This window comes from Notamacropus eugenii, chromosome 5 (genome assembly GCF_028372415.1).
Source record: "Notamacropus eugenii isolate mMacEug1 chromosome 5, mMacEug1.pri_v2, whole genome shotgun sequence".
Classification (NCBI taxonomy): Eukaryota; Metazoa; Chordata; class Mammalia; order Diprotodontia; family Macropodidae; genus Notamacropus; species Notamacropus eugenii.
In genome coordinates, this window is record NC_092876.1 from 133,868,628 (window position 1) to 133,896,508 (window position 27,881).

Here is a 27,881-nt window from a genome sequence, read left to right on the forward strand (position 1 = left end):
GTTTTTCAAGGCCAACAAGGGGAGGGGGTTAGCATTTACAGATCACTCTGCCATCTTGGCTCCCCAAAGTTCATATAGGTGATTTACAGACATTTAATCTGCAGACTGATAGTCTCAGGATTCGCTGCTGCTGTTACCTGGGGTTCTGCATTTTTCTTTCACTCAATTCCAGTGGATTCCCATCCTGGATTGATACTTCTGAGAATCTACACTGTTGCCTCTGCTTCACACCATCTGGCACTTCCTGCTCTCCTTTGCTATGGTGGAGTCTGTGCTGGTACATCCTGTGTGCTCTGCACCACCCCAGACCCATATAAGAGATCATTCCCATTGATTTTCCAGGTTGTCCTGGGATGGGACTCTTCCATACTGTTTCCCAGTAGATTCTGCTACTCTAAAATTTGTTCAGATTCTCTTTTTAGAGATGTCTGAAGGAGTGTATCATACAGCTTAGGTGAGTACTTGCTATCACTCTACCATCTTGGCTCTGCTACCCTTCATTTTTTTCCCATTTTTTTAAAATGTCATATCCAATTTATTAATCTATTCTTTCTTCATTTTCTTGGTGCAAGTATTTAAGGATATAAATTTTCCTCTGATTACTACTTTTGCTCTTTTTTTTTGATGTGTTGTCTCATTATTGTCATTATGTATAATTAAATTGTTGATTATTTCCATGATTTGTTCTTTGACCCACTCATTGTTTAAGATTAGGTTGTTTAATCTTTAATTAGTTTTCTGTATTTCTATGGTCTCATATTAAAGATAATTTTTATTGCACTGTGATCTAAAAGGCATATTTTTAATCTTTCTGCTTTTTTACTTTTAACTATAAAATGTTTATGTCCTAATATACGGTCAATCATTTTCAAGGTACCATAACTGCTGAAAAAAAGTTGCATTGCTTTCTATTTCCAATCACTTCTCTCCAGATGTCTATCATATCTAGCTTATGTAAAATTCTATTCACTTTCTTGACTTCTTTTTTTTGTTTTGTTTTGTTAGATTTATCTAGTTCTGAGAGGGGAATATTTAACTCCTCCAATATTAACAGTACTACTATGTGTCTACACCTATAATTCATTTAACTTTTCTTTTAAAAATTTAGATGCTATAATATTTGGCACTTGTAGATTGCTTCATTGTTTGTAGTACCTTTCATCAAAATGTAGTTATCCTATTTATGGTTTTTAATTAAAGCCATTTTACTCATAAATTTATCTGTGATCAAAATTGCTACTGTTGCATTTTATGCATGAGCTAAAATAAAGTAAGTTCTAAATACCCTTCATTTTAATTCTATGTGTATCTCTCATTCTTAATTGTGTTTCTTGTAAAAAATTTATTGTTGCATTTTAACTTTTAATCCAATCTGCTTTCTGTTTTCTTTTTATGGGGGAGTTAATCCCATTCATATTCAAAGTTATAATTATGTTAATAGAGATAATACAGGAAACATATTACCAAAACAAACCCAGGAACTATATCTTCCAAAAGGTTTATGGCAGGTCTTGTGTTGATAAAGAACTGGAAATTGCAGGGATGCTCATCAATTGTAGAATGGGTGAAGAAGTTGTAATATATGATAGTGATGGAATACTGTTGGGTATAGAAACGATGAGCTCTATAATGTTAGAAAAAAACATGGATAGACCTGAACAAAATAATGAAGAGCAAAATAAGCAAAACCAAGAAAATGCTATATAAAGTAACAGCAATATTTTTTTTTAAAAAAAGAGTGTGAATAATTTATTTTGACTACTATAAATACCCAAATAAACTAGAAAGGACATATGAAGGAAGATACTATTTGCATCCAGAGAAAGAACTGATAAACTGAAGTATGTATAAAATGATTTTACATATTTATGTATATATGTGTGTGAATATACATATATACACACATATATATCAATACATACACACAGGTTTGTGTCTAATGGCAGCCATCACTAGAGCAGAGTGGGAGAAAGTTTTGCAGCAAGGATGGCATGCTAGCACAGGTTCTTGAATCTGCTTTTTAAATGAAAGTTAGCAACTAAAGGGGCTAACAATCTTTTTTAATTACAATTACTAGTTCAGGGGAAAAGTCAGACATACAAGTAGAGAAATTAGCACAAGAACCAAGAACCCAAAAGACAGGGCTCTTAACAACATGAACCAGGGTAATATTGGTATAAACTTTACAAACACCACTGGATCGAGACAGCCTTTACATCTGAGAAGTGAGGGAGCTGTGAACATATGGCTACTCAGAGTCTCAACTAGGGAATCAAAAGATCCTTCCTGTAAGGAAACCCCCAAAGCAAAATACCAACTCAGACTATATATACACTTCTGAAAGCCAGAAGGAATCACAACCCTCATGGTTCAGTACCTTATCAACTTAGTACCAAAAGGTGTAAAAACCTTCCAAAAGCAAACCTTTCCTAAGCAAGCTTCCTGTAATGGGCTCCATGTGAGGTCTATTAATGGGACTAGAAGATCTTCCTATCCCAATAACATTATAGAGGGGAAGAAAAAAGGGAAAAAAAGATATTCATATGATAAATTTATTATGTATTTCAAAGGAATAGCAAGTTGGACATAACAGATTTATAGTTTCACATGCAATCATCTTTTTATTATATAATATTATATTTCATAAATTAAAAATTAAATACATATTCAAAAATAAATAGAAAAACCAGGGGTTGGGATTGCACCAGTTCATATGTAAAATTAACCATCCCAGATCTAATACTCTGTGACTCTCTAATATACACTGTCCAGTTGGGAGACCAGGGAGATCACTACTAGTTATAAATGATCAATACTTTTGCTGGCAGATTTGCCTTACAAAGACACAAAGGTGGAACCTCTGCTTCTACTAACTCTTCTTGTCCCTAGATTTCTTTCAGGGCCAATCCAAGAAGATCTGGTTAGCAAGACTGTGTCTTTGTGTCACAACATCCAAACAAGACCTGGAAAGCTGTTGGGATTTGAGGGAATAGGGTTATTTGAGGGAATTGGGGGGCCCCAAAATGGGTCTGCGGACAGAGACTCTTATGTAACTATTAATATAAGTTCTAAGGGATTTTTCATCTCCTATTCAGATAGCTATCTGGAACCAAACATCCCCAGTGAGTGCTGGATCAAGACAATTAAAAAAAAAAAAGCCTATCTCAGCTTGTAACATTCTGATAGCTTTTGTTAATTGCCTGGCTAAGTATGTGGCTCAGGATTCCTGATTCAGAGAATAAAGTTGCTTGGAGTTACAAATTTTTTTTTAAATTTCCCTAACTTCCTTGGTAGTGAGCTCACATTCCAAAAATCCTTTTTGGGGAGTGCCCAGCAATCTCTACTACTTTTCCCATATTATGAATATTTAAAATGACCTATTAGTGGATTAGAGAGAAATGTAAAGTACCAAGTTTAGATGGATGCTCAAAGATATTCGAAAACCCTTCCATATAGCTCTCATTGACTTCTCATATAGTGCACAAAATTATCAAACTTTTCTCGGAGTTCATCTGAACAATGACAGTTTCCCCCTTTACTGACAAACACGAATGCCTGTTATGAGAGATTCTTCTATTCAAATGCATCTCCATCCTTCACAGCCTTCTTAATGTACTTCAAGTGGGTGAGATCCCCTCCAATGCTATAATCATAACATTCTATATAGCCAACATTGGTGAAGATGCCTAAGAGGGGGGTAATGACCCCGAGATCAGAGGCCATTCCCTATGTCAACTTTTGACCCCCAGTAATATTAAAATACAAGGTCCTATTAGCAATGGGGGTTAAATGAATGTTTCTTGAATTGATGGTTTAATTGAAGTGAAATATCAGTGACTTGTGATATGTGGAGGCCACAGTGGCAGAGACCAAAGTGAACTTACCTGAGTTAGGAATACCAGAAAGAAGAAGGATGAGGTGTATGTGGTACAAAGGTAGAGTGGGGCTGTTGTAGGAAGCTGGCAGATGATTCCAATTCATGATCCAGATCATGGTTCACAGGAACCCAACCAGGGAGATGCTAAGAACAAACAAGGATGTAGCCAGTAAATATCACAATTAATAGAGTCAGAAAACAATTCCCACTGAACTCTTAGCCTAGGAATCAGGAGTCTCAGACTCTGGGCAACGACACATTAAAGGGCACAGATACTGGGGTCCAGCTTGTGTCCATCCCACCTCATCTCCCCTCCCTCACACAGATCTCCCAATTAGGCTGGTCCCCACACACCCCATATCATCCTTCATACTTCAGGTCACATTGTGCTTTCTGATCTATAATATCCTCCTTCTTCCTTTCTACTTATTCAAATATTTCAGTGACTAACTCAATGAGCCACCTGCTCCCTGAAAACCTGTTAGATTAAGTTCTTGCTCATTGAATTTCTATCTCTGTATTTCATTTCAGAATCTCAGCACCTTAAATGGATTCAAGAATTTCCTCTCTGTGGAGACCTCTCAGCCTCACTGATCTAGCCCTAACCTTTCTCCTGACATCTAGTGCCTGTTGGAAACTCTGACCTGGATGTCCCACAGACATTAAACCCAACTTCTCCAGAACTGAACTCACTCTCTGTCTAAACGTTCCCAATTTCCTCCCTTCTCTATTACTGGCAAGGACAGAACCAGGCCTCACCCTAGGTATCATTCTCAAGTCCTTATTCTCTCTTTCCCTGTCTCCCCATCTCTAGTCTTCCATGACCAAGTCCTGTCTAATGTAACTTTCTGACTTCTCCCATATCCATCTCATGCAGAACTTTATCACTTGGTTGGTGTTCCTGCCTCCAACTTTTCTTCTCTCCAGAATTTGACCTTCAGCAGTCAAAAAGATCTCCCTTCAATTCAGTGTGGCTATGCCAACTCCTAATTCAATAACATACAGGGGCTCCCTATCACATCTAGGATAGATAAAGAACCCTTTAGTATTAAAAGCCCTTCAGAACCTGCCCCTTTCTTACCTGTTTAGTCTTCATACACCTTCTTCCCCCCGAGTATTCTGCCACTCAGGGACACTGTCTTTTTTTGCTATTGCTCAAAGAATACACTCCACCTCCCTACTTGCAGCATTTTCAGGGGCTATCTCCCATACCTGCAATTCCCCCTCTTTCTCTCTATGTCCTGGCTCTTCTGGCTTCCTTCCGATCCAGCTCAAAAATCTTTTGCTAGAAGCCTTTCTTCATTCTCTATAATGCTAGTATCTTCTCCTAATATCAACTCCAATTTATCCCTCTTGTATCTTATTATGCATAAAGGTTTGTGTGGTCTCCCTCATTAGACTGTGAGCTCCTTGAGAACATGGACTGTATTTTGCTTTTCATGGTAAGTCCTGTCTCTAATAGCACAATGCCTGGAATGCATTAGTAAATGCTTCTTGACTTGGTTTGACTTATGCCCTTATTATCAGTATCACTAAGCAGAGTATATGGATGGTGAGGGGTCTCTAATTCTGCTGCTCTACACTGAGTAACTGGGAACAGATCTAAGACATTACAGGCTCCGCATATAGATGATGGATGATTGACAAATGTGGAATACAGTTCCCCTTTCTATGTGTAACACTGTTAGCCAAAGGCTTTTCTAAAAATGGTGGGGCTGGAGCTTCTCTAAGTCTCCAACTGGTTCCTTAGTAATTGACATCATAATGGTTTAGTTGTCATTTTATTCAATCATTCAAAAATATTAACTGAAAGATAAGAGTAAGTAACCTGAATACATATGTAGAAAGTAAGATATATTAGATGTCTTGTGATAACTTGAGTGGGAAATTAATGGAGCTTCCATACGTCACAATTATTTATGGCATCTTCATAGGACTTAACCATGTGCTACAGAATAAGATTCCATGCTTGAATATAGGGAAAAAATTAAGCGTATCATTTACTTTAATTTAATGATTAATTAAGCAATTAATGATTCCTATGAACTCCTGGATCCAAACTTAGTCCTCTGCCTCATGTTCAGGACTGTCTCCCAAGTTTCAGCTTACAATTCAGTCTGCTTTATAGATGTGGTTGTCAAAAAGGACTGATTAACAAGCAACCTCCTAATTGATAAATGGTCAAAGGATACAAACAAGCAGTTTTTAGATGAAGAAATCAAAAGAACTTAGTCATATAAAAATGTTCTAAATCATTATTGGTTAGAAAAATTCAAGTTAAAACAAGCTTGAGATATCATTTTACACCAAAGAGATTGGTTAAAATGATTGAAATGGAAAGTGACAAATGTCGGAGGAGATGTGATAAAATTGGGACACTAATTGTTGATAGAATTGTGAAATGATCCAACCACTTTAGAGAGCAATCTGGAATTATGCCCAAATAGTTATTAAATTGACTATACCCTCTGACCCAGCAATACTACTATTAGGTTAGTCTCCCAAGATGCTTGGGGAAAAAGAAAAGAAGTTATCTATTTTAAAATATTTATGGCATCACCTTTTGTGGGGCAAAGAACTAGAAACTGCCAGGATGCCCATCAGTTGCGGAATGACTAGACAAGTTATAGTACATGATTGTGATGGAATATTACTGTGCCATAAGAAATGATGAGTTCCTGGAAACTGAGGGAATGCCCATCAATTGGGGAATGGCTGAACCAGTTGTGGTATATGAATGTAATGGAATATCATTGTGCTATAGGAGATAATGAACAGGAAGATTTCAGAGAGGCCTGGAGGGACTTATTTGAACTGATGCTGAGCGAAAGGAGCAGAACCAGGAGAACATTGTACACAGTAACAGCCACAGTGTGGGAAGACTGCTTCTGACAGACTTAGCCATTCACAGTAATGCAAGCATGTAAAACATTCCCAAAGGAGGCAAAATGCCATCCACATCCAGAGAAAGAACTATGGAATCAGAACACAGAATGAAGCAGACTATTTTCTCTTGTGTTGTGGTTTTTTTTGGTTTGGTTTTTCTCATGGTTTCTCCTATTCGTTTTACCTCTTCTATGCAACACGATTAATGTGAAAATGTATTTCATAAGAATGTATGTGTAGAACTCATATAAGATTGCATGCCATTTCAGGGAGGGAGGAGGAGAAAACTTAAATCTTATTAAAGTGATTGTTGAAAACTAAAAATGAATAAATACATTAATTTTTTAAAAAAATGTTTAGCATAAAACCTTTGAATCATTTTATTAAAAAATTTATAGTAAAAAAAAGAAATAATGAGTTTCATGGTCCTAGAAAAACATGGATTGACTTAGACAAAATAATGAAGAACAGAATAAGCAAAACCAAGAGAATGTTTTTATACAGTAAGAGAATTATTGTTTTAAGAATAACTTTGAGTGAAAAAGTCATTTTGACTATTATAAATATGTAAATTAACTACAAAGGACAAAGGAAAAATGCACATCCCGAGAAATAACTGAAAAATAGAGGTAAACATAGAAAGATTATATATATATATATATATATATAAACATATGTATATATACATACACACACATACATGACCCTATTTGCCAATGCTAAACCTTTGCATTGTTATCTTTGTCATTCAAAACTGGCTCCTGCATCAGGTGTGTTACAGAAAGATTTTCAGAAGTGGCATCTCTGCCACTGTTTACAAACCAGTCCTGCTTTTTCCCCACTCCTTTTCTATTGCTTGGATTCATCTTGAATAGTAGTACTGTATGGCTGGAAGTGTAGCCTTAGGAGACCTGGGTTGGAGTCTCTCAGTGGAGGCTGGAGGATGACTTGTTGGGGATGTTGGAAAGAGGATTTCTGTTGAGGCCTGGGTTCAACCACAGGCCCTTTGAGATCCCTCCCACTGTGGAGTCCATGATCGCCAGGGGGTTGGCATAACGGAATGAACACCACACTTGGAGTCCAAAGTTTAAAGTATGACACTATCAAGACCAAGAAATTGAGGGGCCTGGACATGATATCCTCTGAGTGCCCTTTCAGTTATAGATCTAAGCATTGAAGCAGCTGGGTGCAGAGTCTGCTGGATTTCAAGCCAGGAAGACCCAAGTTCCAATTTGAATTGTTCCCTTATGAGCTGTGGGACCCCGAAAAACTCAGCATCTCCGTGCTGCTGTTTCCTCATCTGCAAAATGGAGATTACCAGACCTTCAGTACCAATTAATAAAGTTGCTATGGGGTGCATAAGACATAAGGAATAAATTACAAACCTCAAAACCATACTAGAGGTAAGTAAATTAAAATAAAATTTGTCTTCAAAGAAGAAATATGAGAGGAAACCTCCTTCCTCCCACTGACACACACACACACATTGCTTCAGATCTCTGAGTCCATGGATATGGAACATAGCAAAGAATTTTAGTTTTTTGGGAGATTGTTTTGTTTTCTCCCCTCTTCTCTTTCTCTTCCTTCTTTATGAATTCTTTGATTGAAGGATTGCCTCTCTAAAAGGACACATAGCAAAAATCTAGGTAATATGAAACCAAAAATGACTAAGAACTTATTAAAAATAGGTTTGCAACAATCCCTTGGAGAGCACTCATCCAACTCACACTCTTACTCCTAGGATCCTAGATGTCATCATGTGGATGGCTGTCTTACCCAACACTAGGCCACAAACCTCCATCTATGTCCTTCCACATTAACAATCAGACACCAGACTCAGCGCTTTAATAAAGTATCAACTCAAACTTCATAGGAAGAACCCATTCCAAATCAGTTTCCCTCCTCTATACTAGGGGCACACTTTCCCACAAATGCACCTGGTTTCTATCAAGGGAAAGAATGGGCAACATCCCAAGGGACAAGGGAGTGGACCCAAGTGTAGGAGACAGACCTGGCCATGGCACCTCACAACTGCAGGCCCTTCATGTCCTTTCTCTCAGAATGTTTCCTTCATCTCCATGGAATCAAAAGCTCTTTCAGCTGGGACAAAGATTTAGTTTAGGGATGGCAGAAGCTTCTTCCCTTTGACTCCCTCAGAGTCTCAGCTCAGAACAATGAGCAACAGGATGGAATAACACTCACAGGGTCAGGAAAGCTGGATCATACACTTCACGGGGGACAAAGAAGGGTAAGAAGACTTGAGTTCAGGGGACAGAACAGAGCTGGGAATCATCTACATAGAAATGGTCAATGAATCCATGGGAGTCAAGAATACTAAGTGGGAAAGCACAGAAAGGAAAGAGAAGAGTACTCAGGAATAAGTCTTGGGCACACCTCAATTACTGAGTGAGTCATTAATGAAGATCCAGGTAAGGAGCCTGAGAAGGAGCAGTCAGACAGGAGAACCAGGGAGAGCAATGTCCCTAAACCCTAAAGAGAAGGGAGAAGCAAGGAGGAGAGATGATCAACAGGGTCAAAGGCAGCTTAAAAGTCAAGAAGGATAAAAGGTGAGAAAAGGGGCAATAGATTTCACAATCTGTCAGTCACAGGCATAGACTTCTCAAAAATATTCACAGAGGTTTAGCAGTACCAAACCTTGAACTATATCTTAAGGCAGTAATAATCAAAACTCTCTGACAATGGTTAAGAAATACAAAGGAAGGTCAGTGGAACAGAGTAGACATACAATTTACAGGAGCAAATGAATAACCTAGTGTTTAACAAGTGTTAAGACTTAAGTTTTTCGAATAAAAATTGATTATTTGGTAAAAAATTGTTGGGGAAACTGCAAAGCAATCTGACAGAAATCTAGCATAGACCAATATGTTACACCATTTACCAAGAAAAGGTCAAAATGGTTACATGACCTAGATGAGAAGGGAGAGATTACAAGAAAATTTGGAGAACATGGAACATATTGTCTATCAGACTTATCACTTCAGTGAACAATTTATGAACAAACAAGAGATAGCATTATGAGATGTAAAAGTGACAATTTTGATTTTATTAAATGAAAAAAGTTTTGTACAAATAAAAAAGTATATCCAAGATCAGAACAAAAGGGGAAACCTGGAGAAAATTTTTATAGACAGTTCCTCTGAAAAAGGTGTCATATCTCAAAATATCTAGAACTCTGCAAAACCTATAAGAATGCAAGTCATTTCCCAATTGATAAATAATCAAAGGATATGATCAAGCAGTTTTTCAATGAAGAAATAAAAACAATTTATAGTTATATTAAAAAATCTCTAAATCATTATTGATTAGAAAAATTCAAATTAAAACAACCTTGAGACATCATTTTATACCCATTAGATTGGCTAAATTGATAGAGTGACAAATGTTGGAAAGGATGTGGAAAAATTCATTTCCAGGGGATCTGTAAGCAGATCCAACCATTTTGTAGAGAGATTTGGCATTTTGTCCAAAGAGTTATTAAACTGACTGTACCCTCTGACCCAGCAATACCATTATTAGGTCTGTTTCCCAGGATGGGAAACTACCCAGGCAGATAAGTCTAGCCTACCGATGTTTTATTTTTTCTATTTTGTTTTTTTTTTCCAATTATTTCATTATTTATTATTGGGGCAGCTAGGTGGTGCAGTGGATAGAGCACCAGTGCAGGAGTCAGGAGAACCTGAATTCAAATCTCACCTCAGACACTTGACACTCACTTGCTGTGTGACCTTGGGCAAGTCGCTTAACCCCAATTGTCTCATCCTGGGTCATCTCCAGTCATACTGATGAATATCTGGTCACTGGATTCAGATGGCTTTGGAGGAGAAGTGAGGCTGGTGACCTCCCTCACTCAAAACAAAGTCAAGTGTAAGTCATGCCATGATTTCTCTGATGGAATGGTCTTCTTCAGCAATGAAGGATGAACACACATTTATTATTATTATTTAATTCTTTGATTATCCTCTTTTCTATTTCATTTTTTTAGCTCACTTCATCCTGCTACCAAGATCTAACCACAATCTTTGAAGTTCAGAAGTGTTATTTTTCTGTTTATGCCTTTTGCTCTAAAGCAATTACCTAACATGTTGAAGGTACACAGTGCAATGTTATAGATTACATGGACATCTGGGTCCCAAGTCACTATCTGATTCAGGATTAGAAAGTCCATTTTCCTCCCATCAATTCCTGATTGCTGTCTGCAATTCCACCATTTCAAAGGTTGACCTTGAACAAACACAAAGGGCTGTCTGCATGTGAGACATCACTCTTTCCTTCAGAAGTACAATTACTTTTGAGGGTTACCAAGGAAATAAATCTGAGCAGGTCCCAAAACTAAGAAGATCCTTTTTCATTATTTGCTTCACATCCCTGGCTTTATTCCATATATATGAAGGGCAAGAAGGCTTTCAGACCCAAGCTGTCCATCATTGTTGGAGAAACTCTTAGGAGAGATCAGAAGGCCTGGGATGAACAGCACAACTGAAAGATTTAGCTGTGGCAAGTAGCACCATGCCTGTGTCAGACTGGAGCAAGAAGGAGAGGACATGGGAATGTGTCTAGTGAATTTGACGAAAAAAGTGACAAGGGTCTGGGGATAACATGAGGCTAAAGGAGAGAAGTAGATGATGAGGGGGATAGTGAGTCCATGAAAAAGAAAGGATTGTCCTATGACTTTAAGGGAGAAATTGATAATGAGATAAGAATGGGCAGGGGATTGAGTTAGGCTGGTGGGGTGACTTTCTCAGTAGCACAGGAGCAGAAACAGACAGAGCACATGGTGGGGGTAAGCCAGGACTGAGGAATGCAGGGCAGGAGCAGCAGTAGGACAAGGGGCAGGGAATTCCAGATCAGAGAACACTGTATGGCTGACATCTTTAACAATAAAGACAGGATGGTAGAAGGTGGGAGAGGGGGCCTGGAGGAGGCAGGTGGAGTGGGGACATTGTGGATCACTTTGAATAGGAATAGAAGGTTTCAGAGGAGCAGGGCAAGGACATGATGGAAGGACAGGAAACCCTGGCTAGTGAGGATCGAGCAGAGAGGAGAGGTCTAGTTTTCCCTTTCTGAGGAGCTCTCATTTCTCTAGTGCTCTCAGGACTGCACAGCTTTGGCCTCACAACAACCCTGGGAGGCAGAATTAGGAAGAAGGGAAGGACGAAGGGAGGGATGGAAATAAGCCTTTATTAAGCACCAATGTACTACATGCATTACAATTATCTTATTTAATCTTTACACTAAACCACTAATGTGCTGTTATTATCACCACACAGCTACTGCACGTCTGAGGTCAGATTTGGATTTGGGCCATACTAGCTGCAGACCTAGCACCTCATCTGCTATACCACATGACTGCCTCTGTGGAAGGAAAACAAAGAATTAAGGAACCAACCCTTTATTTACCACTATGCACCAAGTGGCACAGCTAAGTGGTAAAGTGGATAGAGTGCTGGGACAGGAGTCAGGAAGACTCTTCTTGAGTCCAAATCTGGCCTGAGACAGGTAATAGCTATATGTCACTTAAACATATTTGCCTCAGCTTCCTCATCTGTAAAATGAGCTGGAAAAGGAAATAGGAAACCTCTCTAGTTTCTTTACCAAGAGAACCCAAATGAAGTCACAAAGAGTCAGAATCAACTGAATTACTAAAAACATCATTTTCCACCAGGGCATTTTCATGTGCCAATCCCATTTACTATTTAATGAAAATGAGACATAGAGAGGAGAAAGTAGTTCCCTGAGGCTACACAGCTCCCACATGGCACAGTCAGGACATGAGCCCAAGACTGGCCCTTTGTCCAGTGTGCCAGGCTGCCTCCTAAGTTTCCTCTTACAATTCAATCTACCTCTTTGGGAGGGGGAAGGTGGGGGAACTTGCACTTGAACTGAATGCAAACTTCCCAAAACAAATCCCTTAATAAAAGGATCTGTTCTGTAAACCTGGGACTCAGTCAAAAGGCCACACTCAACGACCTAGAAGGCCACATGTGGCCTCAAGAGTATAGATTCCCCATCTCATTAGACCTTGTAGTCAGAGGGGATGATTAACAACGGATACAGTTGCACTTCCCAAGTTTCTGAGACAAGGCTACAGTCCAGAGAAGAGTGACCATCATGAAAATGAACACTAGCCCTTTCCAACAAAGCCCTTGCCAACAAAAGGGCTCCCCCAGTCCTCCCAGAGGTTAGACAGAGACCTCCTTTGGAGAGTTTTGTGACTCAACTGATAATGTTCAATATAAAATATTGGAATAATCTCTTTGTTCTCTCTGAAGCAAACTCAGAGAATGCCTCTTCCTATGTCAACAAAAGCCAGCCAGGGCTGACTTAACATTCCTTAAGAGACCTTTAACCTAAGACACTATCTTGAATAATTGGACGTTTTCCATATCTTAATATTTGTAGACATATACTATGTTATGGTATGTTCATGGTAAAGAAAATACAGACATCTTAGGTCATAATTTCTATTTGAAATTTTGTCAAATTTTATCTTATTGTATTTACAACCTATGCAATTAAGAAATTCCTTTCTAATGGTCTAGGTAATCACTTATGGAGACCATAAATCTGAAGGACACTTCTTTGTCCTAAAACAGATTTAAGGCTGCCCAATTCTTTGTATCAGTAGCCAGAACATTTTTCTGGCTCCATAATGCATTATGTTACTGTTTTCTTTAATAGGGAATTGATTAATTAATCAATTAAATCATAAAATGTATGCATTTAGCCTGTTGCCTTTTCTTGGTAAGTTTTCAGGTTAACAGTTATGGCACCCAAACGTGGATTGGAACTGAGGAACAGGATGAATATTGCCTCATCTCACCAACGCCAGGACTCCGGCGCCAATAGGAACTATTTTTCCTAGAGTCCTGGGCCTTGATGGGGTCGGGGTAAGTCCTTTTATTTCCCAGCTTCCAAAGAACTCCCACTTTAAATTCCCTTTAAAGGAAACTCTGGGAAGCAGAGACCAAGTTGCGTTAAATCGCTCTGTATTAATTAGGTCTCCTCTGGTGATCGATCTCAGGAAAATTAGTACAGGTATTGCTAGCACTAGTGTCAATCAATTAAATATAGCCCTAAATTATCTTGACCACCACAGGGCTCCTTTGGACTGGTCAAAGTTACTTTATCTTACAACCAAATTCAGTTTAAAGGCCAACAAAACAACTAGCCAGCAGCGAGAACCTTTCATCTTGGGCTTGCTGACTTGGCTGAGCAAGAACAAAAGACAGGTAACATCTTCCCTGTAGGGCTGGGAGCTGCTTCAGCACCTAGCCGTATCCCGGCAAAAATCCTTTCTTCTTCAAGGGCTCCAGTCTGTCCTTCCCTTCACTCCCTCTGCCCTATTCCTTGCCTCTTTCTTCCCTCCCCTTCCCCTTGAAGGCCTCTGATCTGGGGAAACTGACAGCACCTAGATGCAATCTTTCCCCCTGGCCTTCCCCTACCTTAGACCTGAGGAAGGCAGCCTCTGTTCAAGCCTCTGTTGTCTCCCTCCTTCCCATTCCCCCTCCCAGCTTCCTTTAAGGACCCTGGTCTTGAAGAGGACAGTTACAATCTACCTAAGAACTAGAGGCCTGAACCTATTCCCATGGGGCCTGTTCCTTTAAGACAGTCAGAAACTTTGGGGCACCAAGGCTCCCCAACCCTCTAACAACTGCAGGGGTTCTCTGAGGAAAAGCTGCAGGATTCCTCTTTATTGCCAGAACTTGAATTCTTGCAACCCCCTTTCCTCAGAATGATAATAGCCAATTCATGATGGGGATTTCTAGCAAGCTTTTAATTGCCCTCTCTCTCTGGGTTGTTTTTTGTGAGCTACGTTTGTATTCGTCCTGTTGTCAGTTTGTGTGTTGGTGTATGTCCCTGTCCATATCGTGTGTGCTGTGAATAAGTCTGTTATCTTGTAAGATTTAAATGCAAGCAGCCAGACTTCAAGGGCTGCAGCTAGGGAAATAGACAAACAAAACTTTAACACTTTTCCTTGTTGTTCCAGTCTGACCGACCTGGAATTACAATGGAAAGTTGGATCATCTGAGGTAAATCATTTTAGCAGATTTGTATGTTGTGAGATGAATCATAAAAAATTTTGGGAATTGATCATTTGACATTATGGGAAAAAAATAACTCCTAAGATTGTGGGTAGCCCTAGAAATTCACTTTGCTAATCCCGATCACCTAACGTTCCCCACTCCCTCTCAGAGTTAAGGGAGTATCTCAAAACGGAGATCCTTTAGCAACCACAAGAATTCATGTTAACCCCTCTCATACCAGATCTAACTATAGAGAGGAAAATGTAGGAGAAGTGTACAGAGGCAACAATTCATAGACTGGCAGTGATTCTGGCAGTCCTGTGCCATTGGGTAAACTTTTAGCCCACCTTTCTAGGTAAAGCTTGGAAATGTCACCTAGGTCCTGGACATCCTGCCCACCCTGTCCCAGCTGCTGCATACCACCTTAGTCTCAATAAATTCTGCTGCTGTGGAGGGAGGGAGAGGTGGATGAATCAGGCCTGTGGCGAGCATTCTCTAGGCTCTGCCTGCAAAAATCACCACCGCTGGGACAGCAGCTTCTCTGCTCTTGGTAAGCTTCACTTCTCTGTTTCAGTTGCAAAAAGTATTTTATCTGTTTCTGATTTGTCAAGTTTTCTGAATAGATTCTTGGATCCATCTGTCACCTCCATTGCCCCTGCTCCTAAGTGGACCATGCCCTCCAATTTTGAAGAGTCCTGAAGAAGATGCCATCAGACATAGACAGCTTTCCCAAGAACCTGGACCAGACTTGCATGAAGAGTAACTCTCACACTACTGGTTATTTAGAGGTTTTTTGCCATGTCTTTGTTGGTCTACAGGTGAAGCCGTCGGCTTGCCTTTGACCAAAAGGAGCATTACCAAATGGTAATGTTCAATATAAAATTTTGGAATAATCTCTTTGTTCTCTCTGAAGCAAACTCAGAGAATGCCTCTTCCTATGTCAACAAAAGCCAGCCAGGGCTGACTTAACATTCCTTAAGAGACCTTTAACCTAAGACACTATCTTGAATAATGGAACATTTTCCATATCTTAATATTTGTAGACATATACTATGTTATGGCATGTTCATGGTAAAGAAAATACAGACATCTTAGGTTGTAATTTCTATTTGAAACTTTGTCAAATTTTATCTTATTGTATTTACAACCTATGCAATTAAGAAATTCCTTTCTAATGGTCTAGGTAATCACTTATGAAGATCATAAATCTGAAGGACATAGAACACTTCTTTGTCCTAAAACAGATTTAAGGCTGCCCAATTCTTTGTATCAGTAGCCAGAACATTTTTCTGGCTCCATAATGCATTATGTTACCATTTTCTTTAATAGGGAAATGATTCATTAATTAATTAAATCATAAAATGTATGCATTTAGCCTGTTGCCTTTTCTTTAACCAAGTTTTCAGGTTAACACAACCTTGGCTTCTGCTGAATAATAAATAGTCTTCTAGGTTCCTTCTCAGTCAGCAAGGAGGAGAGATTTCATCCCATCAAGAAGACAAAGGTCTGTTCTCTGGAGTCAGGGGACCTGTGCTCAAATCCTGCCTGAGACTTAATGCTTGTGGGACCTGCCAAGTCCCTTTGTCCTCCACAGGGCTTAATTTACCAATTATCCTCTGCATCCCTTTCAGTTACTGATCTAGGCAGCTAAGCAACATGGTGTAAAGCAGACTGGGCTTGGAGTCAGGAATATGAACGCTCAAATTAGAATTGGAACTCCTGTGGGCCTGAAGCTAAGTCGACATTCACCTGCTGCTGTTTCTTGGCATGGAAAAAGCAAATAACCACCCTTTCAGGACCGTTCTGTGAAGTGAGGAACTAAGTACAGCCAGGAAACCAAAAGGGGATGTGAGAAATGGAAATACTAACTGCAGTTACTATTATTATTAGTATCAATCATTATTATGACAATCAATATATTATTACTACCTGGGTTGTTGTGCCAATCAAGTGAGATAATAATTGTAAATTGTTTACTATAGCACCTGGCACATAGCAGGGGATGAGAATGTGACTCTTCTTTTACTACCACATGGCACGTGTTGTGGTAAGCACTGGGGAGAAGGAGAAAAGCCACAAACTGCTGCCCTGTGTTCGCTCTCACTGGGATGAGAGAAACAACCAATAAGAGCAGCAGATGTCAGAGAGAAAAAAGACTAATGGAGGCATCCTGAGGGGAATCAAGTAAGGAGAACCAGGACTGGCCTCCGACATAAGGGGGAATTTAGCTGAGTCTGAAATGAAGCCAAGGCAGCCAAGAGGCAGAGGAGAAGAGGAACAGCACTCCAGGCAGGAGGTACAGCCAGTGCAAACACACAGAGATGGGAAGACGGAAAGCAGTGTCATGTGTGAGAAGAGTAAGGCCAGTGTGACTGGACCATAGTATACATGAAGGAAAGTGAGGGTAAGGCTGGGGTCTGGGAGGTTGGGGCCAGGTTTGGAGGGTGTACAAAGATGGCAGAACTTGAATTTGATCCTAGAAGTACCTGGGAGCCATTGAAGTTTCTAGAACAGGGAATGACAAAATCAAACCTCCTCTTCAGTAAAAACACTTTGGCAACTGAGTGGAGGATGTATGGGAAGGGGAGAGAGACTAGATGTGAGACCAGTGAGAGGCCATGGCAGGTATTCTAAGGGAAAGATGAGGAGGGCAGAATGAGGATGAGGGCTCCCTGAGTGGAGGGGAGAGGTAGCAAGTGATAAATATTGTGGAGGAAAAAATATCAAGAAATCACAAGAGCCTGCCTATGTGGGAGGAGACGAGGAGGACACCAGGGCTATGACCCTCAATGGATGAAAAGAACAGTGGTGTCCTCAATACAAGGAAAGACATTTGGAAAAAGTAGGAATTTCCAAGGAAAGAGGATGAGGTTTTTAGATGAAATACTTGAGATTCCCAATGTCTAAGGGATCTATGTGACAGTGAGTATCAAATGGTAGGGAATCCCTAACCTTAAGCAGAATGATTTGGGGATAAATACCAGCCACTATTTCTAATATAGCTTTAGGTATATAAGGATGAAGTTGACTACTACTGTTATCAGAGAGGGAAGAGGCAGTAGAGGTGGCCCCCTGGGCCAGGAGGCAGGACAGACCTGAGTTCTGACACAGCCTCAGATATTTTTTAAATTTATCTATTTATTTTTAGTTTTAAGCATTCATTTCCACAACATTTTGAGTTACAAATTTTCTCCCCATCTCTCTTCTCCCCCCAACCCAAGACACCATGCATTCTGCCCTCCCTTCTCTCACACCCCTCCCTTCCCTTATCCCCATCTCTTCTGTTTTCTTATAGGGTGAGATAAATTTCTATACCCCATTACCTGTATTTCTTATTTCCCAGTTGCATGCAGAAAACAATTTTTAACATTTGTTTTTCAAACTTTGAGATCTAAATTCCTTCCCTTTCTCCCTCCCCACCCCACTGAGAAGGCAAGCAATTCTAGGCTATACATGTGTAGTTATGCAAAAACCTTCCATAAAAGTCATATTGTGAAAGTCATATTTCCCTCCATCCTATCCTGCCCTCTATTTATTCTATTCTCTCTTACAACCTTATCCCTACCCAAAAGTATTTATTTCTAATTATTCTCTCCCCCCATTTGCCCTCCCATCAATCATCACCCCCACACCCCACTTTTCCCTTTTTCCCCTACTTTCCTTTGGTGTAAGATAGATTTTCATGCCAAACTGAGTGTTCATGTTATTCTCTCCTTAAGCCTAATGTGATGAGAGTAAGCTCCACTTTTCCCCTCTCACCTCCCCCTTTTTTTGGCCCATTCCATTTCTCTCTTAAGATTTTTTGAGTGTTGGCCACTTTGCCCCCAATTTTAGCAGTGAAGGGATAGTTACTGGATGGGGGTAAAAACACCATGGAAAGCCTCAGGGCTGTGGAGTCTTAGGCCAATGGGAAGGAGCCACTGGAAAAGGAGACCCAGAAGATGAATGAGACAGGGAAGGATTATGGAACAGAGTCCTAGGGGAGGGAAAGAGAAAAGGGCATGTGATCAGTGGCACAGGGAGAGGAATCAGCTTTAATGAGCAGAGAGGCCTCTCCTTCTGCAGCCAGAGAAAGAGAAGAGTGAGAGATGATGCAGAGGAGTTCTGAGGATGAAGGAGGGGAAGGGAGGACTCCCACTCAGGCTTACACAGGACTGTCTCAACAGGACTCAGCTTCCTCAGGGATGGAAGGGAGCTAGAGACAGCCTCTTCCAGCCGGTGACAACAAAGGAAACCCCTGAAATGTCTGAAACATCCAGAGCACATGGTCATCCAGGCTCTGGCTGCAGACTTTCAGGAGAAGGAAGCCTTGGCCCCTTCTCATTTTAAAAAATATATTTTATTCTCAACTTAAGAAATAAAACAAGCATTTTTGTAACATAGTAGAATTGGGGGGAAAAGGTGATGGTACATCAGACTGCAAATCTACAATTCATTTGAAATATGTAATTATGTAACTTTTTTACCTTTCATTTTCCTTCCCCACCCTCCCACTCTGCAGATGGCAATCATTAGATACTACTATGTACTATGTAGATACACACACACACACACACACACACACACACACACACATATAAATATGTAAAATCATTCTCTACCTTCTTCCACTTATCTGTTCTTTCTTGGGGTGCTGATAATGTCTTCCTTCGTACCCAAAACAACTGGGTCACTCCAAGCTGTTCTTCAAACCCTGTTGCTGTCTTGGTTCTTCTCATTTCCCTCTCCATCATTTCAAACAAGTCTGTACTTGGGGCCTCCTGAGATAGCCCCTCCCACCCGGGGCCAGCTCACTTGAGTAGGAAGTCTAAATAGGCCTCCCTCCCACTTCTAGCTCTTGTTCCCAATTCCCAGCCTCTGGGGCCACAAGAAAGAAATCAGGCCCCTGGCCCAGGACACTGGTTCATCTGGTGAAAGTTCGAGATGGGTCTGTAAGCAGTTGGAGGGCTGTCTCTCTGTGCTCCATGAGCAGACCCTGCAGTGTCATCTGGCTCACAAATGTCTTTACAGGAGTTAAGCTTATATCCCCACCTAGACCCTGAGCTCCACAGTAGCAGGGTTTGCATTGTTTGACTTCTCTTCCCTGCTCCTTCCCTACACTAAGGGCCTGGGACAGGCCTGGGTAGGCCCATGCATGACTCTCAGTAGGGACATATTAACTTGATAGAAAAATTCTCCTCTGAAACATTTTTAGAAGAGTCCTGAGAAAGGGGGGTTACATTTCTGGACTAGGGATCAAGTTTAACCCTGACTTTTGGCATCATCCACTATCCCTCTGGCCATTGTTACAACTCAGAATAAATTAGTCCCATCAAAATCTGCCCTTCTCTAGAATAGAGCAGTTCCAATCTGACATTGCAGGTGGAAGGGACCTTTTCATTTAATTTAAAACTCTTTTACAATTTGAGAAACTGAGGCCCAAACACCAAAGAGACATATTTATTATAAGTGCCTGAGAAGGACCAGAGATAGGATCTGACCCCAGTTCTCCTGACTCCAAATTCAGCTTCCACTTTTGTTTCAAAGGAGGGTCTCCATTTTCTCCTTCCACCAATCTGTCTTGCCCATGCTGTCAGATTCATCTCCCTAAAACACAGCTGTGGTCCTGTTACTTTAGATGCTCAAGAAACTTCCATGGCTCCCTGGTGCCTTAGAGCACTCCACAATCTGGCCCCACCATAACTGTCCAACGTCATGTCCCCTCCCTTGACTCTATTGTCCATGTTACTGATGATGGCAGTGAAGTATTGGGCTCCTGGGAGGTTGTGGGGAGGGAAGGTTACTAAAAGACACTGATAGAGACTCCTTTATCTTTGAAGAATGTCATCTCTGGAAGGGACCTCAGGTCATCCAGGTCCATCTTCTGTTTACACAGGAAGAGAATGAAGCCCAGTGACCCGTCCAAATTCAATTAGGCACTAAGTGACACAGTCACAATTTAAAACCGGATCTTCTGATTTTCCTGCTGCTTCTTCTCTCCTGTCTTCAGTTTTGTTGTCATATAGGTAAGCAAAATAATTTCTAATAACTCCCTTTATTTCATTTGTTATAAATTGTTAGTTTCTGTTAAATCTTCATGTGTTATAAATTTTCTTTTTTGTTTTTGATGCTAATAAATTAGTTTAGCTCTCTGTTTAAAAAAGTAAACAAAAATAAAACTATATTCTACTTTGTAAATTTTCACCTAAGGACTGATCTGGCAACCTCCCAAAAATTTCTTTCATATTTTGCATTTTTGTTGAAGAAATTCTGTTATTTCTATGAGTTTTCTGTTTTACCCATCCATTCTTTTGGACTAAACTACTTCATTTCCATTTAAGTTTGAGTTCTTTCTTCAAAGGACTAATTTATTGTTGTTATTCTATTGTGATCAGTAAAATATGTGCTTATAATTTCTATTCTTCTATATTTAACTGTGGAATCTTATGTCCTAGTACACAGTGAATTTCTGTAAAGATGTCATTCAATAGCTGTCTCCATTACATTCCTACTCTGGAATTAAAGAGATCTAATACATTTTACATGCTATCAATCTATTCAGGCTATTAACTTCTATCCTTTTGTTAATTAATAACTAAATAAATTATAAAATCAACCCTAAACCAGTAACATCCTCCCATCCCCTCCCCCCAGCTGCAGGAAGTAGTTAAAGAGTGGAGAGGAGAGGTAGTGCAGCAACGACACTTGCTACATTTCTAACTAACAACATGAAATTATCTGATAAGTATAAATAATACAATCAGCACATGAAAGATCCATAACTCTCATTCTACCAACATTAAGATATATAATTCACTTAAACTTAATCCTCTTCTGCTTAACTTACTAATACAATCACTGATACTTATCAAATCACAAAAAAACTGAATAATTTGAGTAAAGGGAATCAAAATTATCATTCCAATGCATGGGGGGAAGGAAGGGTTACTTCTTACTAGAGAGATACAAAGGGGCTAATTTAGTAAGGCTTTTAAATCCTAGAGGGTTTTTATTTGACCCTGGAGGTGATAGGGAGTTACTGCATTTTATTGAATTTAGGGTTGGCATGAACACACCTGAGCTAGAGAAAGTTCTATTTGACTGTTTAATGGAGAATGGACTGGAGTGGGAACAAACTAACCAGGTGATAAAGTTCTGCAGCATGATAAAGGAAGGATGAGAAGAGAGAAGGCAACCGATATGTAAGATGTTAGAAATGTCGACTGAACAAGCTGTGACAACTAATAGAGATGGGGAGGGAGGGAAAGACAGAGCAAGAATATAAGAATGAGAGAAATTATTTCTTTCATGTTAATAACCAGTTATTAATTGAGATTAAGACTTCCCCTTTTCTATTTCCTCATTCATAAATGAGTCCCTTGTAGGTTCAGCCAGCATGTGAAGGACAGGGCTGATGGTGAGATTAGATTTAACACTCTCCTCAGTCTTATTCCAGACTCCACAAAATTGGGGAAGCTAGTGTTTATTAATGAGTAAAAACAGCCTATCCTACATAAATTCTGTGCTATTGTGATCTTTTTAGGGAAGCGTGAGGGTTGGCTGATGTTGCTCACCATTGCACTCCAAAACTACCTAAATTAGACTTGCAGCCAAAATATCCTGTTTTGGAGAAAACCTGTTCTTGTCAAAGATGATCTGTTTGTTACTCAAACAACCCTGTGAATCCTTTGTACTTTTGAAACATAAACTGTTTCTACCTCTCTTAGACTTTGAGGTCTCTTGTGGTTAGTACTGGAGGGCTTCAGCACACGTGTCTGACTTTGCTCCTAACAAAACTTTCCTGTTTTCGACTCCAATTAGACTCCTCTTTATTCTGGGTTTTGTCAGGCCTCAGACAGCCAACCCACTGGCCTAATTCCTGGTCCCAATAAAGAAATTTTCCCTACCTGAATCTTACCTCAGTCTGGTATTGATAAGTGACAGGAACTTCTCCATATCTGGGTCTGATTAGGAATTCCCATTCTGACATCTAGCACCCATCACCTCTTCTCCACCAAGCCCATTTTTAGGGTATAACTTTGTTACCTAAACTCTAATTTGGAGCATGTCCTTTCCCCAACGTTTGTTACTTGTAAGGGGCCCAGAGGGACCCAGGGGGTGCAAGTCAGAGGCAAAGCCTGTTCCCATGGGAATGGTGCTGACGCACACCCTGGCAGAAGCTCTGTGTGACCCTGGAACCTGATGTTCTTGCAGATACTGATGTCCTGTACAGTAAAGTTACAAGTGAGCCTGGGAACCCAGGAACTAGCTGCAGGAACAAGATAAGCTTCTTTCCTTACTGAGGGTGTAAGGATGTGGAATAGTCATGAGATGGTGAAGTAATGGGATGAGCTCAGCATGTATGTGATTGGTGGATCAGCCTTTATAAACCCTAACCCCCAACTGAATAAAGAGTTGTTGCTTGGATCATCTTGTCTCCAGTCTCCTTCCTTCAGGGCCCACAGATTAGAGGCCCGTGGGTAAGGGGGATCCAGGGGGCTCGGGCCCTGACCCTGAGCAATTGGCACCCCAAATAGGGACTGGAAGAGAAACTGAGGTCCCCATGCAAGGCGTGGGCTCAGAGTCGCACGAGAGTCATGCCACCTGCATGCCCCAGTCAGTGCCCCAGTGGTTCTGTGGAGCTTGGGAGAGACGTGCACTTGGCTGACTGGGATGAGGAGAAGAAAGTTACAGACTGTGAGTAATCTTGCTTATAGATAAATAGGCAGAGATGACATTCAAAGCTACAGTAAAAGGAGTCAGAGACTAAAGGACTATGTCAGTGAAAGAGGAAGGTACAGATCCTCCCATTGGGCATGAGGCATTAGAGGATCAAAGGGAGTATGAGATCAAAGACTTGAAAAATGGATGCAATACAGACTGTAGAATGGCTATGACAGGATTGCCCAGAACTGCAGGAGTGGAAGAGATGATGCAAAGGTGTGAAGATGTAGGTTCGGCAACGTTTGCAGCACAAGTGAAGGAACAGGTAAAGAGACAGTATAGAACCAAAGCTGCCAGCACGAGACAAGGACAGAAATGTTATAGCTGTGGAAAAACAGGTCATGTTAAAAAAGACTGTAGGAGCAGGCCAGGAGTTGAGCCTAAAACACCATGCCCAAAGTGTAGAAGAAAGGGTCATTGGGCCTCAGAATGCTGAGGAGCCCTGTTACAACAATGTGTAAATGCCACGGCAGGCAACCCTCTAGCCCAGGACCTGAAGAAGAGACAAATGTCCCAACCCAAAGCTATGACAGAATGGAGAGACAATCCCAGTAAGGAGACTCAGGACCTCAGACAACAGTGCTGAGTGGCCACAGTGAAAGAAAGAAAGCCAAATACCTAAGTCGTACACAGACTGTTTGATGATCCTTTCTCGGTTCTGGATTTTTTTCAGTGTCTGTATCTGTGTTCTGTCTTTCTGTATTTTGTGTGTGTGTGTGTTTGTGTGTTAATACCACTAGTGCCCTTGCACTGGTTGGAATGTAGTTATCTCTTTTCCTCCCCCTCTGTCTCTCTCTCTCTCTGATGGCTGCAGCATCAGGGAAGAGAATGGGAGAGAGAAAGAGAGGAACTCGTTTAGTTTTTATGTCTGCTAAAGTCAGTTCAGGTCAGGTCAGAAACATGTACCAAGAAACTATGTATGTGCAGTTTGATAAGGGGGCTGCACTCAAAGCCCACTAGAATAACATGGGTAGTACCATACAGTGTCGGAAGGTGTTGAAAAGTTGTTGGCAAAATTCTCTCTCTGTTTCTACCCTCTGACCCTGGCCAGGTTGTGAAGGTGGGGAGACAGACCAGAAGTCACAGAGGCAAAAGGACTAGCGTTACAAGTATCTCATGCCTCACTAAAGAGAGAAAGGTTTTCTTTCAGGGGACACAGCCAAAAGGTAATTAGTTTAAGTGTATGATGTCAATCCTCATTGGATATGTCAGATAGGTTAGCATTTGTTATGTCTTTGAACTCTGCAGTGGAAGGGAGGGGACTAGGCGCTGCTGGATCTTGTCCCAGAAGTCTCCCTCATTTCCACTGGCTGATTCACAAAGTTTTAGGGACTGAGGTAGGCTGTAGGTGAAGTAAGGCAGCCTCCTCATGAACTGTTTGATCATTCCCCTCCCCCACAGGAGGAGGGGATTCCCCTCCTGTGTGTCGGGAGGGGCCAGAGACACCCAAAGACCGGGAAATCGGCTGGCAGGCGACGGAACCTGCCTGGCCTCCCCGTAGCTGGGGAGAAGGACCAAACATCCTTGGTGTTAGTCAGCAGGAAGTCTCGCTATTAGTCAGCGGGAAGGGGCTGTGTGTTGACAGAAAAGGGGAGCCCCACGTGTGCAGTGGGAAGAAGTTGCTGGTAGTATAGCGGACACATTTAGTGGATTCTGTTAGCTCCTCTCTTCCTGGATTAGTGGTAGGGTAGAGGGTAAGATAATAGGGAAGTTAAGCCCTCCTCCCTGGGAGTAGGGGGCTGACCAGGGTAGTACAAGATCACAAGCCAACCAGCCTCCACACTTGGTAAGCCTAGTCTTCTACTAATGGTTTTTGTAGTAAAAATGTAAATAACGGTACCTACAGTTCACTGTTTGGGTTACTATTGTGTTTCTAAATGGTAATAATGGTAATAACACTGTCCTGTATTGCAAAACAAAAGGCAATTTAAATCTGAATTTTGTTGCCACTAAAGACGATGTGTAAAACACGTTATGTTATTGTCAACTTTATCTGTCCTGCACCCTTGTCTTATAATGTTGTGTACGTGCCATTTAGAGAAACCAGGTATTTTCACTTTTGCCTGTTACAGAAGTTACAGCTAAAATAATTTGTGTATCATATTCAAAAGTTGTAAGAGTGTTAACTGAGCTTTTGCAGTTGCTGTTTTAATGCTGGACCTAAACTTGTTCATTGATTTCTGTGTTTAGAACGACAAGAAAGAGGGATTAGAAAAGGTTTTTTCTCAATGGTACGACTTTAGTGGGAATTTGAAGAAGTAAGGGAATCCAGGAGTCTGAGAAGAAGAGGGAGGTCATCCTAGACATGGGGGACAGCCAGGACACATGTTGTTGTTTGTCCTTCCTTCTCAAAGAGGACCATGACATCAGGGAAGTGATGACATTGAATTTGATGTAAGTGAGGGAGGGCTGTGTGAAGTCATCAGCTTCATTTTCTCCTCTAGAGCCGTTGGAGTCCAGTGGCCACATATAGATTAGGAAAACTAGAGATGGCCCTGATGCAGTTTGAGAGGTTCAGGGACCCTTCAAGGACTGAACTACAGGAGAGGTTCATCTGGAATGAATTCACAGACTCAAGCATTGTTTAAGTCAAGTTGGCAAAGGTTTCATGTAATGCCACTATGGTGGGCAGAGCTCCTTAAGGAACTTGCAATGTAACAGGAATATATATATAGATCTAGATAAATACAATGGGCATTATCTCACCTTAAGTAAGTACCTGCAAAGAACAATGCTTACCATCAGGGAAAAACACAGAAGTCAAGGCTTCTGTATCCCACACAACCAAAATAAATATACCATGGTCTCAGGCCATGGAAGAGCTCAAAAAGGATTTTGAAAATCAAGTAAGAGAGGTGGAGGAAAAACTGGAAAGAGCAATGAGAGAGATGCAAGAAAAGCATGAAAAGCAGGTCAACACCTTGCTAAAGGAGACCCAAAAAAATTCTGAAGAAAATAACACCTTGAAAAATAGACTAACTCAATTGGCAAAAGGTTCAAAAAGCCAATGAGGAGAAGAATGCTTTCAAAAGCAGAATTAGCCAAATGGAAAAGGAGGTTCAAAAGCTCACTGAAGAAAATAGTTCTTTCAAAATTAGAATGGAACAGATGGAGGCTAATGACTTTATGAGAAACCAAGAAATCACAAAACAAAACCAAAAGAATGAAAAAATGGAAGATAATGTGAAATATCTCATTGGAAAAACAACTGACCTGGAGAAGAGATCCAGGAGAGACAATTTAAAAATTATGGGACTACCTGAAAGCCATGATCAAAAAAAGAGCCTAGACATCATCTTTCATGACATTATCAAGGAAAACTGCCCTGAGATTCTAGAACCAGAGGGCAAAATAAGTATTCAAGGAATCCACCAATCACTTCCTGAAAGAGACCCAAAAAGAGAAACTCCTAGGAACATTGTGGCCAAATTCCAGAATTCCCAGGTCAAGGAGAAAATATTGCAAGCAGCTAGAAAGAAACAATTCAAGTATTATGGAAATACAATCAGGATAACACAAGATCTAGCAGCTTCTACATTAAGGGATCGAAGGGTGTGGAATATGATATTCCAGAAGTCAAAGGAACTAGGACTAAAACCAAGAATCACCTACCCAGCAAAACTGAGTATAATACTTCAGGGGAAAAAATAGTCTTTCAATGAAATTGGGAACTTTCAAGAATTCTTGATGAAAAGACCAGAGCTGAAAAGAAAATTTGACTTTCAAACACAAGAATGAAGAGAAGCATGAAAAGGTAAACAGCAAAGAGAAGTCACAAGGGACTTTTACTAAAGTTGAACTGTTTACATTCCTACATGGAAAGACAATATTTGTAACTCTTGAAACTTTTCAGTATCTGGGTAGTGGGTGGGATTACACACACACACACACACACACACACACACACACACACACACACAGCACAGAGTGAATTGAAGAGGATGGGATCATATCTTTAAAAAAATGAAATTAAGTGGTGAGAGAGAAATATATTAGGAGGAGAAAGGGAGAAATGGAATGGGGCAAATTATCTCTCATAAAAGAGGCAAGCAAAAGACTTTTTAGTGAAGGGAAAAAGAAGGGAGGTGAGAGAAAAACATGAAGTTTACTCTCATCACATCCCACTAAAGGAAGGAATAAAATGCACAGTCATTTTGGTATGAAAACCTATCTTACAATACAGGAAAGTGGGGGTAAAGGGGATAAGCAGGGTGGGGGAGATGATGGAAGGAAGGGCAATGGGAGGAGGGAGCAATTTGAAGTCAACACTCTTGGGGAGGGACAGGATCAAAAGAGAGAATATAAACAATGGAGGGCAGGATAGGATGAAGGGAAGTATAGTTAGTCTTACACAACACGACCATTACGAA

General features: G+C 40.5%; 1 protein-coding gene across 2 annotated transcripts in view; it reads right to left on the reverse strand.

Moving 5' to 3' along the window:
- The window catches only part of LOC140505206 (butyrophilin-like protein 2), a 73,583-nt gene that overhangs the window by 39,063 nt on the left and 6,639 nt on the right, over window positions 1-27,881 (reverse strand). Inside the window, exons 1-2 of one of the 2 annotated variants that reach the window (XM_072610963.1) lie at window positions 19,410-21,530; window positions 3,885-4,021 (exon numbers count right to left, since the gene is read on the reverse strand). In XM_072610963.1, coding sequence (XP_072467064.1) covers window positions 3,885-3,993 — 109 coding nt within the window. In that variant the 5' untranslated portion in view covers window positions 3,994-4,021; window positions 19,410-21,530. Of the gene's footprint in view, window positions 1-3,884; window positions 4,022-19,409; window positions 21,531-27,881 lie in introns of those variants that run through there. The other variant, XM_072610964.1, reaches the window with a different exon arrangement.